At 42.4% G+C, this 20,431-nt stretch overlaps 1 protein-coding gene across 5 annotated transcripts in view; it reads right to left on the reverse strand.

The window, feature by feature from the left end:
- NME7 (NME/NM23 family member 7) overlaps window positions 1-20,431 on the reverse strand; it is a 139,108-nt gene that overhangs the window by 81,738 nt on the left and 36,939 nt on the right. For all 5 annotated transcript variants that reach the window (XM_061628292.1, XM_061628290.1, XM_061628288.1 and 2 more), the window contains 4 exons: window positions 19,003-19,169; window positions 17,738-17,848; window positions 15,759-15,809; window positions 13,421-13,628 (listed from right to left, as the gene is read on the reverse strand). In XM_061628292.1, the coding sequence (XP_061484276.1) occupies window positions 13,421-13,628; window positions 15,759-15,809; window positions 17,738-17,848; window positions 19,003-19,169 (537 nt within the window). The remainder of the gene's footprint in view (window positions 1-13,420; window positions 13,629-15,758; window positions 15,810-17,737; window positions 17,849-19,002; window positions 19,170-20,431) is intronic.

Raw genomic sequence — 20,431 nt, forward strand, 5'->3', positions numbered from 1 at the left:
GAAAAAGTTCCTTGCTTAACTCTAGAGCTGCTGTATAATTGTGTTTGTAAGCCACTTGAGGGACTTCAGTGAGGAAACAGAAAGAAGACAAGTATATAAAAAAATATACATGAATAAATAGAAAGGTCTAACAAGCATTAGCAAGACTTGCAGTAAAATTTATTCTTGAGCTACAAAAAGGAAAAGTGATGATTTCCCAAGTTTAGGAGCAATAATTCAATTTTTTTCTATACCTAGTGGCTCAAGTAATGGATGAGATAGGACTAGTTTTTCTTGATCCATGGTGTCCCTATGACTTTTTCAGCATATGCCTATCACAAGACAACAGGAAGAATTTCCAACAGCAAAAAGAGAAATCTCATTTACATTTGCTGTGGAAGAAACTTTCAGATGCTACCTGGTGGATCTCAAAAACTAGTCCACTCTTTTAGCTTTGTAGAAAAGGGCCATAGCACACTTTGCATGCAGAAGATCCCAGGTTTAATCATTATCTTCAGGTAGGACTCCAAATGCCCCACCTGAAATTCTGGAAAGCTCCTGCTAGTCAGCATTGAGTGAGAAGGACCAATGGTCTGACAGTTGCCTTAAAAATGATAGCTTTCAAACCCTGGGGTTACATAAGTCATTTGAATTCTTTCACAAATCTGTCAATTTATCTTAGTTTCTCATTTTTCTAGTCTTAAATTCAAATTGCCCATTTCTGCATCGAACTATCGAACTATTGCCTTAATATCCCATGCAAGTAAAGTAATGCTCAAGATTCTACAACAAAGGCTCTTATCATATATGGAGCCAGAAATGCCAGATGTCCAAGCTGGATTTAGAAAGGGAAGAGGCACCAGACATCAGATGGCAAACATACATTGGATACTGTAACGGACCAAGGAATTTCAGAAGAATATTATCCTGTGCTTTAGAGATTACAGCAAAGCCTTTGACTGTGTAGATCATTAACAACTATGGAATGCTTTAAAAGAAATGGGGGTGCCACGGCATCTAATTGTTTTGATGCCCAACCTATACTCTGGACAAGAGGTTACTGTGAAGACAGAATATGGAGAATCAGATTGGATCCCCATCGGAAAGCGTGTGAGACAGGAGTGTATTTTGTCACCCTATTTGTTTAATCTATACGCAGAACATATCATACGGAAAGCGGGATTGGACCAAGATGAAGGGGGTGTGAAAAGTGGAGGAAGAAATATCAATAATTTCAGACATGCAGACGATATCATACTACTCGCAGAAACCAGTAATGATTAGAAACGAATGCTGATGAAAGTTAAAAAGCACAAAACAGGACTACAGCTCAACGTCAAAAAGACTACAGTAATGACAAGAAGAACATTTATGTAACTTTAAAGTTGACAATGAGGACATTGAACTTGTCAAGGATTATCAATACTTCGGCACAGTCATTAACCAAAATGGAGACAATAGTCAAGAAATCAGAAGAAGGCTAGGACTGGGGAGGGCAACTATGAGAGCACTAGAAAAGGTCCTCAAATGCAAAGATGTATCACTGAACACTAAAGTCAGGATCATTCAGACCATGGTATTCCCGATCTCTAGGTATGGATGTGAAAGTTGGACAGTGAAAAAGGCGGAGAAGAGAAAAATCAACTCATTTGAAATGTGGTGTTGGAGAAGAGCTTTGCGCATACCATGGACTGCGAAAAAGACAAATAATTGGGTGTCAGAACAAATTAAACCAGAACTGTCACTAGAAGTTAAAATGATGAAACTGAGGTTATCATACTTTGGACACATCATGAGAAGACATGACTCACTAGAAAAGACAATAATGCTGGGGAAAACAGAAGGGAGTAGGAAAAGAAGAAGACCAAACAAGAGTGGATTGATTCCATAAAGAAAGCCACAGACCTGAACTTACAAGATCAGAACAGGGTGGTTCATGACAGATGCTCTTGGAGGTCACTGATTCATAGGGTTGCCATAAGTTGTAATCGACTTGAAGGCACATAGTAACAACAATTTCTGCATCCTCATGATTTTTTTTTGTCCACACAAAAATTCATATACATTTTTGTGTACATTTGTCCCAATATACACATTTTATAAGGAATTTTCCCTAATATGTTTTTGTCCATTGTTTTCATAAATATATGCATTTTTGTGTGCACTTTCCCCTAACGTATGCCTTTTTAATGGAGAACTACATCACAAATTCGGAAAATGCACATTTCAAACGACAACTGTGTTTTGGTTCATGTAATGGTTCAGGAAACTCAAATAGATTTTCCCCGATCCTTTGTTGCAAGAGACTGTTCTAGAGTACATCCTCAATTCATGTGAGACAACAGTGAGGCTCCAAGATGACAGCACCAAGGTGAACCATATGTGCAGCCTTGAACAACTCCCAGAATTCTCTGCATTGTGTAAAGGTCCCTTAAGAGCCAGTCTCACATGGAAAGGGTTCTCTAAAACAGGTAGAAAGTTTGAAAATAATAGCCTTAAAGACAAGAATATGAATAACTAGAGTCAGGAAAAGCATGGTCAGTCACCTACATTGCTAAAACAGCCAGCTGGTTTCACTCAAAATAAACTCAGCTGCATGGGGCCTTGGTATCATGAGATGCCTTTGGCTTTCCCCTTTCTTTGGTGAAGAAGCATAAAGCAGTGTAATGGGGAGTCAGAGGAGAGCGGTAGGTAGGAGTGGAAGCTTCACAGACAGGAGACAGGGCAGACACATCTGGTTGAGAGAAGAGACAGGGCAACCATTGTATTCCCATCTCCAAAAAGGTGGGCCTGGGGGAGTTTGAGCTTCTGTGATGAGGACTGTGACCTGGACATAGAACTAGGTTAGTCATATGCGTAGGAGGCTTAAAGGATGTTCTTAGACTCCAGCTCCCAGTAGCCAACATAGCCAAGGTTGCCGGAAGATAGGCTAGGCTGGTGGCTGGTGCAGGTGCTAAGATGCTCTCCTGAGAGCTGGGAACCTCTCTTGAGCGACAGAAGAGAAAGCCAACAAAGCCTGAAGAAGGCAACGCCCCAGTGAGGGGAGAGGAGAGAAGGGAAGTGTCTGGACCCTGCAGCAAGCATCAAGGCCCCAGCTGACAAAGCGTCAAGGAGAGCTAAGCAGCAGAGCGAGTTCAGCAGCAGGGCGAGGAGGCCAGGGCCCCCCACTCTGCCCGTCTGTTCCCTGACCTCAACTAAACCGCAGTTTCCAACCCATTAACTTAATAAATCTTAAACAAAACTATGCAGGTAAGAAGCCAGCAGGGGTGTGGGGGCTTTCCAGTGTTTTGCACCGCCTGCAGCATGTACGACTATCTGCCTGTTGGACAGAAGTTGTGGGTGTGCTCTCGGTGCAATGAGCTCCTGGCTCTCCGGGAATTACTTCATTTCCTTGAGACCAAGGTGGCTGACCTGGAAAAGCTGAGAGAGGCAGAGAGGTGTGTGGATGAGACCTTCAGGGACACTATAGCTGTGTCCCACTCCAAGGATGATAGCTCTCCTGCTATCATGGAGAACGATGGTCTCGGGGAAGGAGAGCATCCAGTCGAGGAAGAGGGAAACAATCCCTTAGAAGGGACCCATTCCTTCGGGGATGAGCAGCTATCCTCTCGTGCCAAGGATATATCTCCAAGGGGTGGAGGGATCCTTGTAGTGGGGGATTTGATCATTAGGAACATAGACAGCGGGGTGTGTGGTGGAGATTTGCCTGCCTGGGGTGAAGGTTGCGGATATCACCCATCGTTTAGATAGTTTGGTAGACAGTGCTGGGGAGGAGTCAGTGGTCGTAGTGCACATTGGCACCAACAACATGGGGAAATGCAGCTGTGAAGTCCTGGAAGCAAAATTTAGGTTGCTAGGTAGGATGCTGAAAGCCAGGACCTCCAAGGTGGCTACTGGTTCCACGCACAGGACCAGCCAGACAAGCACAGCTTTGTAATCTCAATACGAGGATGAGACGATGGTGTCGAGAGGAGGGGTTTGGATTTGTTAGGCACTGGGGAACATTTTGGGACAAGCCGGGCCTGTACAAAAGGGACGGGCTCCACTTGAACCAGAATGGAACCAGACTGCTGGCACTTAAAATTAAAAAGGTGGCAGAGCAGCTTTTAAACTGACTGAGGGGGGAAATCCAACAGGAGCTGAGGAAGGTCCGGTTTGGAATAAACCTCCCCCCTGGGATAAAGACCAAAGAAATGATGAAATTTTAAAAGGGGTAGGCCTAGAAGTAGGCATTGTGAGAGCAGGGGCACAGGATATCAATTCAAAAGGGCAAAATTACTACAGGCCAAACCAAAAGTGCCAAAGACACTTGAAGAGAGACACTGCTTACAATGCCAGAAGCCTCTGAACCAAGATGGGAGAACTAGAGTGCTTGGTCTTAGAGAAGAGCATTGATATGGTGAGCATAATGGAGACCTGGTGGAATGGAGAAAACCAGTGGGATACGGTTATCTCTGGATATAAACTATATCGGAAGGACAGGGAAGGACGTATTGGTGGCGGTGGCGCTCTATACGTGAAAGAAGGCATTGAATCCAGCAAGCTCGAAACCCCAAAAGAGGTGGACTCTGTGACGTCCTTCCCCAGCACCACCTGTGAAGCTCTCACTTGTGGCTACCAGCAGACAGGAACGTCAGGTTTATTTTTACCTTTCACCGCACTAGCACCGATCTCAAAAGATCCCACTGCTAGGCAGCACCACCCGACACTCTGTAACCCTTTTAGCCAATAGACTGTGCCTAGTCTCTGCCTGGCTATTCCGATACCTTGTGTCAAGGGGTATAGGTAATTTGTAAAAAACCCTGCAGCCCCTTGACTCTGAAGCATACAGCCCTGGGTTTCTCTGTGGGACTGGATACACTTTCCTCCGATCCGCCACTGCCACCATTCAATACAAACTGTTCAGCCTTGGTTACTTTGCTATTCCCCCTGGTATGTGTATCCCAGCTGAAGGAATCAGGCTTTTATTTAACCAAGCAATATTTATTAAGAATTAGAAATAACAAGATTACTTAAGGAATGTTTCACAAGTGTATGGTTTCATCTATATTCTGTTATGTACTTGACTTCTTACTAATTGCCTCAGAACTCCGACTCACCCTCAACAACAACAACAACCTCCAGACACCACCTCACAGCCACCACCTCAATTCACCACCCTGATTCAACTGTCATTCCTCCATTTATACTCCCAGCCATTCAAACGCTCAGCCAATCATCCAGCATTCTACTGCTCATGTACTCCCCCGCCTCTTTCACTCCACTTACCATATGTCTTCTATATAACCAGCACTTACCATATTTACAATATAAGCAGGAACATCACAGACTCCTCCACAGAATCATTGTGGGTGGTGATACCATGCCCCAGGAGGGATTTAATACTGGGAACGATCTATCATCCCCCTGATCAAAATGCTCAGGGAGACCTGGAGATGAGATATGAAATTGAGGAAGCACCCAAACTAGGAAATGTGGTAGTAATGGGTGACTTCAACTACCCGGACATAGACTGGTTGCATATGTGTTCCAGTCATGACAAAGAAGCAAAATTTCTAGCTATTCCAAATGACTATGCCCTAGACCAATTGGTCATGGAACCGACCAGAGGGACGGCAACCCTGGACTTAATCCTCAGTGGGGATCGGGACCCGGTGCGAGATGTAAGTGTTGTCAAACCAATTGGGAGCAGTGACCATAGTGCTATTAAATTAAACATACATGTAAATGGCCAATTGCCAAGAAAATCCAACACGGTCACATTCGATTTCAAAAGAGGAAACTTCACAAAAATGAGGGGATTGGTAAAAAGAAACCTGAAAAACAAAGTCCAGAGGGTCACATCACTCGAAAATGCTTGGAAGTTGTTTAAAAACACTATATTAGAAGCTCAACTGGAGTGCATACCGTAGATCAGAAAAGGTACCACCAGGGCCAAGAAGATGCCAGCATGGTTAACGAGCAAAGTCAAGGAAGCTCTTAGAGGCAAAAAGTCTTCCTTCAGAAAATGGAAGTCTTGTCTGAATGAAGAAAATAAAAAGGAACACAAACTCTGGCAAAAGAAATGCAAGAAGACAATAAGGGATGCTAAAAAAGAATTGGAGGAACACATTGTAAGAACATAAAAACCAACAACAAAAAATTCTATAAATACATTCAAAGCAGGAGACCATCTAGGGAGGCGATTGGACCCTTGGATGATAAGGGAGTCAAAGGTGTACTAAAGAACGATCAGGAGATTGCAGAGAAGCTAAATGAATTCTTTGCATCTGTCTTCACAGTGGAAGATATAGGGCAGATCCCTGAACCTGAACTAACATTTGCAGGAGGGGATTCTGAGGAACTGAGACAAATAGTGGTAATGAGAGAGGAAGTTCTAGGCTTAATAGACAATATAAAAACTGACAAATCACCAGGCCCGGATGGCATCCACCCGAGAATTCTCAAAGAACTCAAATGTGAAATTGCTGATCTGCTAACTAAAATATGTAACTTGTCCCTCAGGTCCTCCTCCGTGCCGGAGGACTGGAAAGTGGCAAATGTAACGTCAATCTTCAAAAAGGGATCCAGGGGGGATCCCGGAAATTACAGGCCAGTTAGCTTAACTTCTGTCCCTGGAAAACTGGTAGAAAGTATGATTAAAGCTAGATTAACTAAGCACATAGAAGAACAAGCCTTGCTGAAGCAGAGCCAGCATGGCTTCTGCAAGGGAAAGTCCTGTCTCGGTAACCTATTAGGATTCTTTGAGAGTGTCAACAAGCATATAGAGGTGATCCAGTGGACATAGTGTACTTAGACTTTCAAACAGCATTTGACAAGGTACCTCACCAAAGACTTCTGAGGAAGCTTAGCAGTCATGGAATAAGAGGAGAGGTCCTCTTGCGGATAAGGAATTGGTTAAGAAGCAGAAAGCAGAGAGTAGGAATAAATGGGCAGTTTTCCCAATGGAGGGCTGTAGAAAGTGGAGTCCCTCAAGGATCAGTATTGGGACCTGTACTTTTCAACTTGTTCATTAATGACCTAGAATTAGGAGTGAGCAGTGAAGTGGCCAAGTTTGCTGACGCTACTAAATTGTTCAGGGTTGTTAAAACAAAAAGGGATTGCAAAGAGCTCCAAAAAGACCTCTCCAAACTGAATGAATGGGCGGAAAAATGGCAAATGCAATTCAATATAAACAAGTGTAAAATTATGCATATTGGAGCAAAAAATCTTAATTTCACATATACGCTCATGGGGTCTGAACTGGCGGTGACCGACCAGGAGACAGACCTTGGGGTTGTAGTGGACAGCACGATGAAAATGTCGACCCAGTGTGCGGCAGCTGTGAAAAAGGCAAATTCCATGCTAGCGATAATTAGGAAAGGTATTGAAAATAAAACAGCCGATATCATAATGCTGTTGTGTAATTCTATGGTGCGGCTGCATTTGGAATACTGTATACAGTTCTGGTCTCCTCATCTCAAAAAGGATATTCTAGAGTTGGAAAAGGTTCAGAAGAGGGCAACCAGAATGATCAAGGGGATGGAGCGACTCCCTTAGGAGGAAAGGTTGCAGCATTTGGGGCTTTTTAGTTTAGAGAAAAGGCGGGTCAGAGGAGACATGATAGAAGTGTATAAAATTATGCATGGCATTGAGAAAGTGGATAGAGAAAAGTTTTTCTCCCTCTCTCATAATACTAGAACTCGTGGACATTCAAAGAAGCTGAATGTTGGAAGATTCAGGACAGACAAAAGGAAGTACTTCTTTACTCAGCGCATAGTTAAACTACGGAATTTGCTCCCACAAGATGCAGTAATGGCCACCAGCTTGGATGGCTTGAAAAGAAGATTAGACAAATTCATGGAGGACAGGGCTATCAATGGCTACTAGCCATGATGGCTGTGCTCTGCCACCCTAGTCAGAGGCAGCATGCTTCTGAAAACCAGTTGCCGGAAGCCTCAGGAGGGGAGAGTGTTCCTGCACTCAGGTCCTGCTTGCAGGCTTCCCCCAGGCACTTAGTTGGCACTGTGAGAACAGGATGCTGGACTAGACGGGCCACTGGCCTGATCCAGCAGGCTCTTCTTATGTTCTTATGGGTGAGGGGAGAAGGCTTGAAGAAAGGAAAAATCACTAACATCAACAGCACAGAGACCTACCACTGATGAGATGGACTTTTCTCCTTGTTTCTTTGCTACTTGACAGTGTTGAGTGCTGGAACGCCCCACCCTCAGGAACAGAAACCCTCACACCCACAGTTACAAGAAGCAGCCCTAAAAGTGCCATATGTAGTAGCAGAGATACCCCCTTGGATAACTCAGCTGATGCCAAACTGTAAAAGCTACCTACTATTATTGGCTGGGGTGGAACAAATCAGCCTTTAATTATACAAATTCTAACAGCTATCAGATGATCCCTTCATTATATGCATGGCAAAGATTTTACCTCAGGTTTACTTTAACAGCTATTTCTTTTTCCCCAGAAGAGTTTGTAGATGCTGCATCCTACGAGTTTCCTTAGTAACTAGTACAAAGCTGCATAACAGCTTGTGCTACCTGCTCATTCAATACACAATCCCAGCCACTATGTCTCATTCCAGTAATTATGAAGTAAAACAAGAACACTATGGTATTGGCATTCGTATGTAAGTCTAACAGAACTGTGCAACTAAATATTTAGTTCAAGGGTGAAAAATGAACTATTTTTTTTAAAGGACAGCTGCAATCCCTCCAAGGAAAAGGTAGTTTATACTAACTACATTTAACAAAAATAATCCTCAGCAGATTATTTTTTCATTCTCCACTTGTGGTTAAAAACTCTTAACAAAATCGCCTCCTCTCTCAACTTGCATTCAGTTATCCCTGCAGCATGCAAGGGCAAAGAAACATTGAGATAAGTATAATCCTTGTCCATTTACTACTTACAGACCCTATTTTCTGGTTTATTTTGTCCCTAGTTCTGGTCTTTTCTGGATGCCTGTTAAAATGCTGTTAGTAGGAGCTGCAAGAGCTGCTGCTCTTCAGGGTTCAAGTCTGTCTCCAGTTAAATCTCAGAGTGCTGTGGTGCTGGAAACATCTTCTGTTTCTATAGTGCACATGCAATGCAAATGCACACACATGAACATTGAGGTGCCATGTAGTTCACAGTTTACCAGTTTCATATGTTAGGGAGGCTTGTTTTGCACAGTTGCTAACAGACTGTAGGGTAACTGTTTTTTTCTAGAGTTATCTAAAGAACAAACACCCACTTGGTGCTTAAATAGGCAGAAGAGAGTTGACTGCAGGGTAAAGTAATATAGCATGCATTAGGCAGAGTAGAGACTTCAACAAAGTGTAATAATAGTAGGCGTGGGGCCACTGGTATGAGAATCAGGTGTTACAAGATGTCCCTATTTTCATCTGGGAAGTGTTTGAGAGCATACTCTCACATTTTAAACACATGGTCCAATACATTAAACTCTGCTTCCTCTCAAAGTCTGCCTTCTCTTCCAGACATAAATACTTTTGCTTTACTATGCATAATAATAATAATAATTTTATTTATTGGTCGCATATCTGTCCAGGTTAGTGGACACTCTCGAACTCATGTACCTCCCAAGGTCTATTATATACTGCTCTAATTCCAGAGGCTTCACTCTTCTCCCAGAACTGATTTGTCCACTGGACAGATAGGGAGTCCACGACATCAGGCTTGCAAGGACACTGGTTGACTAGGCCCCCTGCCATTTCTCTCAGACGTGTGACTGCTGGATTCAGTCCTGTTTTGCCACATCAGCAAGAGGATGAACAACACCAGTTGCCTAGCAGGATAGTGACCTCAGGGGCTATTGACCTGGGTTGATAAGGAACCTCACGCTAGTTACTTCACTTCCTCTGCTCATAAGGAGGAAGTTGGTAGAGGTAACAAAGATGAGAAGTAAAGATCAGAAAGCAAGGAAAAATACATCCCAAGTGGCAAGGGCTAGCTCAGCTTTCTTCTTCCTTTATACTTTACAGTTCCTTAGTTACATACGACTTAATATTTTATAGGTGAGTGAATATGTATGTAATATAACAAAAATGTTGATTCTTCTATTTATCATCTGCAGGTGTATATATGAAGGAAGAAGAAATAAAGGGAACCTGAAAAATATCAAGAGTTCCCAAGCTGCTGATATTCCACAGAAAACAAATAAGTGAGTAATTAAGATGCCATGAACACTATTCTTAGTTACTCTTGTCAGCCACAAGAAAAACGTTTCCATGGAAAGCAAAACACAAAAGTGCTCTTTTGCCCACTCCATTTTCTTATGGCTTGTAAAGGTATAGAGAAGTCTGACCTTTAGTTCAGTCACAGGTCCAATAAAACCCTCATGGGCTTCATAACCCACCCCAACAAAAGGTTATTAAAACTATGAACTATTTCTTAGTGTATTTGCTAATCGACATACACCTTTGAGTCTCACAGGATATATGGGGGGAAACCCTGAGCTCCAACACTACAATCAATTTAAATTAAGTAGTGACACTGCTAAGGTCAGACTAGGGGTGCTGGTCTGGGGATCCACAGAGACCAGAGAATTCCCAAGTAGCCTGAGGTCTGAAGAGCAGAGGAGGCAAAGCCTGCCACTTACCTTAACTTTAAAAGGTGGCAGAGGGCTGTTTTGATTTTTTACTTTCTTTAAAAGCAGGGGTTTATACCGCTCACATCAGTGCAAGCCCCTCTATGGCTACTCCCTAGAAAAGCATCAGTGAGGTTTCCAGTGGACCACTTAGTTATTTTTTCTGCCTGTTGTAGCAACAGTAATGTGTTGTGATGGATGCTGCATGATTTTTAATTGTATTTTTACAGATGCACTGTGAACCACCTGGATGAAGCTTGTGGACCACTGGTGGTCCACAAACCAGTTTGGGAACCCCTGCCCTAAAAGACAGGATATAAATATATTATGGGCTCCTGCTAGGAGGAAGGGCGGGATATAAATCAAATAATAAATAAATAATAAATATTAAAATGTTTTAAAAGATCAAAATGTGTACTATGAGGAGCATTACAAAGGTAGTGTATGGCTACATCAAACAAGTAATTTGGGAAGGCATGAGGGTATAGTGAAATAAGGAGAAATTATGCCATCTTTGTACATGGTGTTTTACAAAGATCAGGTATGACAAATAAACTACAATACAGGGGTGGGCTATTTGGGAGGTACTGAAGGTACAGTGAAAGATAAATATGCAGTCTGAAAGATATGGCTTCAAGTGCAAAGCAAGATTGCAAGCTGAAAAGAAACAAGTGTGCAATGAGAAGATTTTGTGGGTTAAATTGTAACGAAATGGACTCAAGTACAATATAAAATCTCAAATGATGAAGTATTGCAGTGGAAAATGTAATATAGGAGTATAAATGCAACCAATATTGAAAAATATAATACAACCTAATTTGGCAGGTGCTGACAAATATTATGCATTTAAAGATTTAAGAGATAAAGTAAAATAAGCACAGAGTGGTTGCAAAACAAGCAAAGATTGCAATGAGGCTGGAGGAGATGCTGAGGTTGCTTGCCTTCCTGCCCATGTCAGCTGTTTAGAATGAAGCCCAGTTGGATCAAAGGAGTGTGGGACTGCTTCCACTCTATAAACAACAGAGAAAGAGGATGGACGGGAAGAACAGACAGGTGGAACAGAGGAGCAGAAATAAATCTCAAAGGAAGACTGTGAAAATGGTTTATAAGTTTGTAAGGAGGCAACAGGAAGGAAGAGGTTGTCCTTAAATCATATCCAATGATGAGTTGGGCTCTTAGAACCAAGCACAGAAACCAAGCACAACCGTAAACCTAGCTTAAAAGGGAGTTGTAGCTGGGGATATTATATACATATCATACAGCATGTATGAGGCTAGAAAAAGGAGAACAGAGCAATCCTATACTCATGTTAAGCCAGGACCACAGATATACTGGAACTATGCTGGCAGAAGGGCCACTGTATCCAACACGCTCTCAGCCCAGGAGGGGAGGGGAAAAAAAACACAACCAGAAAATACAAAAGAGACGGACAACGGACACACACACCCAGCAACTATGGAAACACTACCAGTGGCAATCTATCAGGGACTGTGCCAATGACACCTACATACCACTCCCATACAGAGAAAGCCAGTGAACTCATGATGAGAAGGCACACACCCTAGCACACACCCTGCATCGCTACACATAAACATATGAGATGATGCTACAGTGCCATACCCCCAACAGCCCAGTGGTTCAGCTAACAATAGCCTTGCTATATTCAGTCTACCCTCCAGGTAGGGGTCCAGATCCCTTAGGCTCCTCACAATCACTGTTATACAATAGGAGCATGCAATAGTTTTGGACAAATTCTGAACCAAGCTGGAGTGCCTCACAGGGATTTTTGAAACAGGGACCTCTGAAGCACTTTGTGGTGCCTTGGCAATCCATATATTAAAAAAAAGTCAGACAAACATCTACTAGAAGTTTGCCAACCAGATCCAGGTAGGGCAGCCACATTTCTAGGTGGTGCATTTGGGGGGGTGCATAGCACCAGCCAATTCCCCCTATACACACACACACACACACACACACACACACAGGTGGAGGTGATGCGAGTAGCAGACCAGGGGAAGGGGAAGGCAGTGACTTTCCTTGTCACTCCTTCTCCAACCAGAGTGTGTTAACTTGCAAGAATGAAGTTTAATCTGTTGAATTATTTCACCCTTTTTTGAGAGATCCCCAGGAATACCCGACTCAAAAGCTTGACTTTGCCTATAGGTACAGCCTCCTTTCACCTGTGGTCTGTCCCTGTGTTCTGAACTGAACTACTTCGGTAAAGACAGTGAGCTCTTGAGCTTGGCTTTGATGCTGCATTAGGTATCTCAGTTTTAGACTCCACATGAAAAACAAACTTGTCCATACTATAAGTTTAAGGAAGGGCAGAGAGAAAATAAATACTATAGGGTGTGTTTGTTAACTCCTCCTTTAGAGTCCATCCTTCTTGTCTTGTTCCTGGCCTTTAGATTTTCTTTCCTGTTCGACAATCAAGGGAAACTTTTTAACTGGCTGCTATATAAAGGACGAACTAAGCAATTGTGGACAGCAACTGGAATTTGTTTTAGTGGCTGCTGGTTTAATTTTTCTGTCCAGAAACCCTGAAAAGGCATCATGCTGAGCTGCACATATTAGGAAAATCAGAAATTAGGCCTGAGTTACAGTCTAGGTGTTCAGCCAGCCAACTAGCTAACCGTTGTGTACACAGCAATATTACTATTCCTCTAGAGCTGTTTTCAGCCTTTGCCATCAAGTAATCAAGAAAAAGAAATAAAAACCATGATTGTGAGCATAGCGAGTATTTTGAAAGAGCAAAGGGTAGTAATTTTTTCAGATCACTTTATCTCTTTATTTCACCCTTTAGTGAAAGCCCAGTCATCTGGATACAGAGTTAGCCTGTCAAATGTATAGTTTGAAAAAACTTACTCTAGCAGCAGAAGCAAAGGAATCAGGACCATGAGCCACATTTCGTATGCCATCCGTTCCAAAACATGCTCTAATGCTATTTGGGGCATCAGTACGGGCTACAGCAGAATTTGCAGGTCCTAATAAATTTTTCCATCTGCATATAGCATCATCTCCCAAGATCTCCATGGCAACAACAGGGCCACTTGTAATAAATTCAAGAAGCTCACTGCAAGCAGAAAACAGAGCAGTTAGCACTCACGTTGAACAAAACATTCAGATGAGATTCAGCTCTCCCAAATACAACCAACCCCACAGCCCCAAACTAACATGACCCATAGGCCTGTATCCAACGCTGCTATCCCACTTGCACAATGGAACGTCCCCATCCTCTCCTCTGCAGCACACTCCCCTGCACCCTCAAAATCAGCTGCAGAAGGTTGGGAGACCCTCCAGAGCAGATTTTGGGGGCTAAAGGGAAAGGAAGGGAAAGTCCTGTTGCATGAGCAGAACTCTGTTTGTGCAGCATTGGATACAACCCACATATATTTAGCAAGTTTCTAAATACAAAGCTGCTACAAAACCGTAATTTCAGATGAGATCGTGAAAATGTCTAGCTGGCTCATTTTTCTACCTTGAGGCAACAACATCTGAAATGATTTCAATCTCTAATATTTTGCGTCAGCACTGAAGCTGAAAACAGACTCTCTTACATACCCAAGAGTTCTTATCTTACCATTGTTTCATTTCAGATTAAATAGTTACATAATCGCCAAGCTCTCAGTTCCTCATCAGTTGGCAGGCTGCAGATCACATAAGGCTTGCAGTCTATTTGGGCTGCCTGGTAAGCCTCTCTCTCTGTCATTCTCCACTCACTGTTACTGCTCAAATATGGGCTATCATATTCTAACACAACTGGCTCCCATTAACAAAAAAACAACCCACACAAGTGTATGCTGCACAGCATTGCAAAAGCATGCACTCTAACTCTGAGCTATTGGCCCTCCTCATCTGCCGAACAGTAACACAAGAGCACTGTCAAATAATCTATTTATATTGCTATATTTAAGAAATATAGATGGAGTCTTTCAGGCGCCTTCCTAAGGCAGCTTATACAATTATTTGAAAATAAAAGAAAAATGTCAATACACACACAAAACAATACCAAACTAAAAACAGCAACAGTCTGAAAACCAGTATGCAACACCTCAATAAAATGCAAAATCAAACATTAAAAGAATTTAATGTCAGTTTAAAATAATATATAGATGAGGCCATGTGTATCTCTTTTGAGAGAGAATTCCAAGGATGTGGGGCCACCACTGAAAAGGTCCTGTCTCTGATGTCTGCCAATCTGCTGGATCTTAGCAGTGCTACTGCCGGGGGTGTAGTCGTCCAGAATCTCACGGGGTCTTAGACCCCTTACTTTTTTGGGAGCCAGGTCCCAGCAGAGTCCCTATTCTCCAGCATTCTATGAGCTAATAAGCTTCAAGGGAGGGTGTAGTGGCCACTGAGAAGAGTTTTCTAACATGCTTTCTTATCCTGCCTGTCTGATTGGAGCCAATCAGAGTAAAAGGAAGTGCATCAGCCACTAAGAAGACCCTTCACAGTAGCTAACACAATCTCTTTTCATGCTGATTGGCTCCTAGGGATGTCTGTTGTTGTGGGAGAAGGCATTAATAAGGATCTCATTCTCAACCCTGCACTGAATAAAAGAGGGGAGGGGAAGATATGGATCCTGATGATAGTAACCCATCTACATCATCAAGCAGATTGGTAGCCACAGGAGAAAAACATGTAGACACTGAAATCAGTAATTCAAGCAGTATCTCTGACAGTGAGAAATGAGACAGTGAGACAGTCAAATGGTGACAATGACAGAGAAACAGAAACAGTATTCAAGGCTGGCCAGATTATTCTATAGTTGTATAATCTTAGGGGGCATGACTAGGACTATTATGAAGGGACACTGCACTTCTGAATTTGCCACTACACTACTGGCTACTGCAAGCCATCTGAGGCCAAATTCATATGTATATAGGTGGCCCTTCAAATAACTGGATTCCAAACTTTCATTTCCAGGCTTGGAAAATCAAATAAGCAAGGTAAGGTACTGCTGTTACTGCCATCAACCATGATAAAGTGTGTGGCAGCAGCTGCTGCTGCTCAGTCTCAGGACTGTGGGGGGAAACCATGAGGAAAGCCAATCTTACAAGGCTCTTCAGTTCCATATATATCTAAAAATACTATCTACAAGTTATTTGTGTAAATAAAAATCAGGCAAACATCAATGTCAATTTAACAATGTTCATTACTTCACTGAGAACCATGTACAAGTTAAACTGAAACATATACCTACTTGTAATAAGGCTTAGCTTGGTGATCTGCGTGGAAATCTATTGCTTCTCCCCTACAAAAGATTTGTTTAAAAACACTCTTCATTAACGTTTCTGTGAAAAATAATTCATAATCAGCAATGGCTTGGATCCACAGAACCACAAGCGGAGTTCTGCTTATGCCATCAGATTTTTCTGCTCCTCACAGAATCAAAGGAAGATGCCTTAATTCAGACCATTAGCTTAAAACTGTCTATGCTAGAGGTGAGCAGCACTCCAGGGTTTCAGCCAGGGATATTTGCCAGCCCCACCTAGAGATACCTGGGATTGGACCTGGGACCTTCTGTATGCAAAGTATATGCTCTACCACTAAGCAGTGGCCCTATATCTACTGCAATCCCTTCCACTTCTCCCAAAAGCCAGGAGAGCCTCTCCAACAGTTTGTGTGGCAGTGTTGGGACTTCAGCTGGGTAGAGGGAAAATCACTTCCCCAAGCGTTGCCCAGGCAACAGTGCTTTTTCTTCTCATACAAGGGGCTCTTTGGATCCATGTCAGTGTGTTGTGAATTAAATAAATCACTAGTAGAGCCAAATAGCTTTGGCTGTTTATTTCAAATCAGGATGTGGCCTTCCACTTGCCTCACTTCTCACAGCTACATACATCTCTCACCTCTGCACATTCTCTCCCAGTTTTCCTTTCCCTCCCAGATTCCTACCTTTTGCCTTTTCCTATTTCCCTCGCTCTGTTTGAGAACTTGTTTTCTGTGCCCCCAGCTTCTTTTAACTCCTCCTTTCCTATGATTTTCTCCCCACTATGCCTCTGTCTAGCATTAGAACTATCCAATCAATTCTAAAAGTCCATGAAATCATTCATGGTAAAACATGAAATTTAGGAAATTTATGCAAAATCCATAGGCGGAGGCAGTATGCTTCCAAATATCTGTTGCTAGAAACTGCAGGAAGAGAGAGTGCTTTTTGCACTCAGGTCCTGTTGTGGGTTTTCCATGGACAACTGGCTGGCCACCATGAGAACAGGATGCTGGACTAGATGGGCCACTGGCCTGATCCAGCAGGCTATTCTTATGTATTTTATAAACTGATAGGTACAAGGCTCAATCCTACATGGAAACTTGAAATGACGATTTCTATTTTCTAAAAGGTAAATGACATATTTACTTAACTAGAAGTTGTCTATTGATAACAGATACAATTGTTAAGTCCCTACTAAACATTTGGTACGGCAGAAATGTGTTCAAGTCAGCAAATGCATGTACATCCCCAGCTGTAATGAGAACCATGTGTGCAGAACAGTGATGACAGCATCTCCCTACTGAGGGCTACATCTCTGCATCCAGCATTTAGGCTGAACATGCAGTTCTCCATATATGAATGACAAGTGGGTAAGCAGAGCCAAACAGATGGTAGGTGCTGTCAGATTGACAACATTGATCACGTACAGGATGGGGCTGACAATTCAGGCTTCTTGTTCTTTCAAACAGGTAATCAGCACAACCTGGCAACTAAAGACATGCAAAGATATGCATTGCCATAGCATAGGGCATGCTACACCATGTCTCTCTAGACCAATTCACCACAACTTTCGGGATCATGACCCAGATGGTTAGGAGCCAAAGCTACACATTACCTTAAATGTATGGCTGCTGCCAGTCCATGGATCTCCTCCCTGCATCTTCCACTAGTATTTGGTTAAACATGTGGGTGATATTGTGCTCAGTCTTTCCTCTCTTATTCATGGACTGCTACTCGTGGTAGGGAGAGACAGAAGCAAGAAAATGCTGAGCAGGATAGCTTCACACGTTTGCTTTAATTAAACTATACCAGGTAACATGGAAAGACATAGGTTGGCAGCAGCCACCCATTTAAAGTTTCTCCCTAGGATAAAGATTTCTCTTTGTGAACCAGTAAAAGGGATTTAACCCTCTCAGATGTATTCAATCAATTTTTTGGGGGGGGGGAAACCCCTCAGGTTATTAGAACCTTACCTTGAAAGCTTCATCATTTTGGCTTTAGTTATTGTAAAACCAGCATTAATAATCATATCAATGACTTCCCCAAGTTTGAGTGCTGTATCAGGTTTCAATAAAGCCAAGGTTCTAGGACAGCAAAAACCAAAAACCAGCAGTCAAAATAAAACATTAAAATACAAGCTTAAGTAAATCTCTACCCCACAAAAACCATCATAAGAAAACATTATCACTGTCATTCACATCCTTCACGTGAGCCACAGATGAATTTGGATGAAAGATCTGAGTACTACAAGTGGCAAAAGTGAAAACAAAAGTTGCATGGGGAGGAGACAGTGGTGGCAGCAAGGTGTGCACTTATAGAGTTGTGGTTGCTCTTTCTGCCTTGCCCTCTACAGGCTTTAAGTAAACTGCCATATTGGGGGGCAGTAGCCATGGTGTCTCATGCTAGAAAATGAGGACCCCACCTTTTGTAGTGCAGTTGTATTTTTCCCATACTGAAGATAAGGGTGCAGCTGAGAGAAATTTTGTCCATACTGCAGGGACAAAGACAAGGACAAGACAAAGCAGGTCATGACAACCCTACAATGGCATTGGTTATTAATATCCTCACATTGTAGGGTGGAGGGGCACTTACATTGAGAGAGACATTGGGCACTATTCAATGAAATTATTGCACTAGCAGAACAACTTCAACTATCACAAAGGTATTCCCCCCTTCACCTCCCCCCACACATTCCTCAAATCTGCTTCGGAACCTCCAGAACAGATTTAGAAACTACATAGGGGGGAGGGGGTAAATCCCCTTGCACTAGTGCAAGAATTTGGTTGAATATTGCCCATTGGTTTTTGACAACCCTATAATACAATCCAGATAAAATCTTGATACATTGCCACCCCCATTACTCTGCTTACTTGAGTGCTGACACTAAAGGTTTTTACTCTTTTCCCAGAGATAGGCAGGTAACTGAAATATAGCCAATACTCAGGGGACATGTGTTGCTCTCTTTCTCCATAGGTGGCAGAGAGGGAAGAGTTTGCTGATGAGTGTGTGCTGTGCTTTAAATGGTGCAGATTCTGGATGACAAACTCCTGAAGGGGTATGGCGGTGCACTGTTGTGGCAGGCAGAGAGGGGAGTGGAGAGGAAGAAGCGCCTCCGACTAACAAGCAATCACTATGGCAAGACTACAGTATGGTAACTTCTCGTGTTGTTCTTTTGAGTTGTGGAATAATAGTAAGATGTACGTTGAAAATAAGAGGTTCAAAGACTACACCCTCTCACCTTTCTTTCCGACTACCCAACATGCGGGAAGTGTATTGATCACCATAGTCAACCAAATTGAGGTGGCGTGAGAAGATAGTAATTTTGTTGCCCACAAACAAATCTTTAAAGTGCAGATCTTCATATTTGGTGCGATTTAGGAATCGGCAGCGGTTCTTCATGTCATACTGTAGGGTAAAGAGACTGAATCATCTACATGCAGATTAAAAAACATTTTAGAAGTATAATTATGATAAAATCCAGTCAATTTTTAGGATACTGAACGTTCAGTCCTCCTGTGCATATGAGAAAAGACAAAGGATGTTAAGACAAAAGATAGGAGGGAATCCCCACTCAAATATTTTCTATTTTCTGTGGCAAAATATACCATTTTCAAATTTCCCTTTGCAATCATGCACAAAGAAAAAAAATGCTGTTTTTCAAAAGCTACTTGACTACTGTAATGTGCTCTATGTGAGGCTGCCCTTGGAATATGTTCAGAAATTGCAGCTAGTACAGGTTATTGACAGTTAACAAGTACTTCAATTCTATCATGCCAATTTTGGCAACCTGCAATGGCTGCCAATCTGTTTCTGGGCTCAATTCAAGGTGCTAGTGTTAACCCTTAAAGGCCTAAGCAGCTTGCAACCTGGGTACCTTAAGGACCACTTCCTTCCATACATTTCTTCCCCAAAGGCTCCCATGATCATCTGAGGCACTGCTCCAGATCCTTCAACTTTACAGGGCGTGGCTGATGGCAACTGGTGCTAGGCAATTCTCTATGGTGGCACCTACGAAGCAAGATGTGTCAAGCCCTGTCACTATATTATTTCAGGCAACTGGTAAGGACATGGCTATTCAAAAAGTTATTTGGTTTATTATTTTTGTCTGGTGCTAGTATTACCGGCTGGACCCTTGTCTTGTGAATGCACAAAGATGAGGGTTCTACACGTTCTTTCTAAATTTATGTCTAAACAGAGTCTTATTCATCTTTAAGTCAATGTTATCGATAGCAGACTGGCTAGGTAAACCTAGAAAAAGAAATCCTTTTAGAAATAAACATCTTACTTCCTGGGACTACGGATGTATCAGCAAGTATAATAGAGTTCCACAGCTGAAAATACAAACATGTTTCTTTATTAAGGTATGGTACAGATGAGAAATAGAAATAGCTATCCTCAGCCAGTACAGAAATTGTGCATACATGATTTAGAGAGAATATGGTTGTAGCCAGTAACTTAATAGTTAAACAGCCATACTGCTGGCCGTAGCCAGGGCATAATATTTAAACAAGCATATAGCTGACTTTATCTTAAACCTACGTGTGAAAGCAACACATAGCTGGCTTCCACTTCTAACTAAATGGTTAAAGCTGCACATAGCTGGCTTTAACAAATATATAACAATTCACAGGCAGTGCTGATATTTGTGAGGCAATTACACAATGCCT

The sequence above is a fragment of the Rhineura floridana genome, chromosome 5 (genome assembly GCF_030035675.1).
Source record: "Rhineura floridana isolate rRhiFlo1 chromosome 5, rRhiFlo1.hap2, whole genome shotgun sequence".
Taxonomy (NCBI): Eukaryota; Metazoa; Chordata; class Lepidosauria; order Squamata; family Rhineuridae; genus Rhineura; species Rhineura floridana.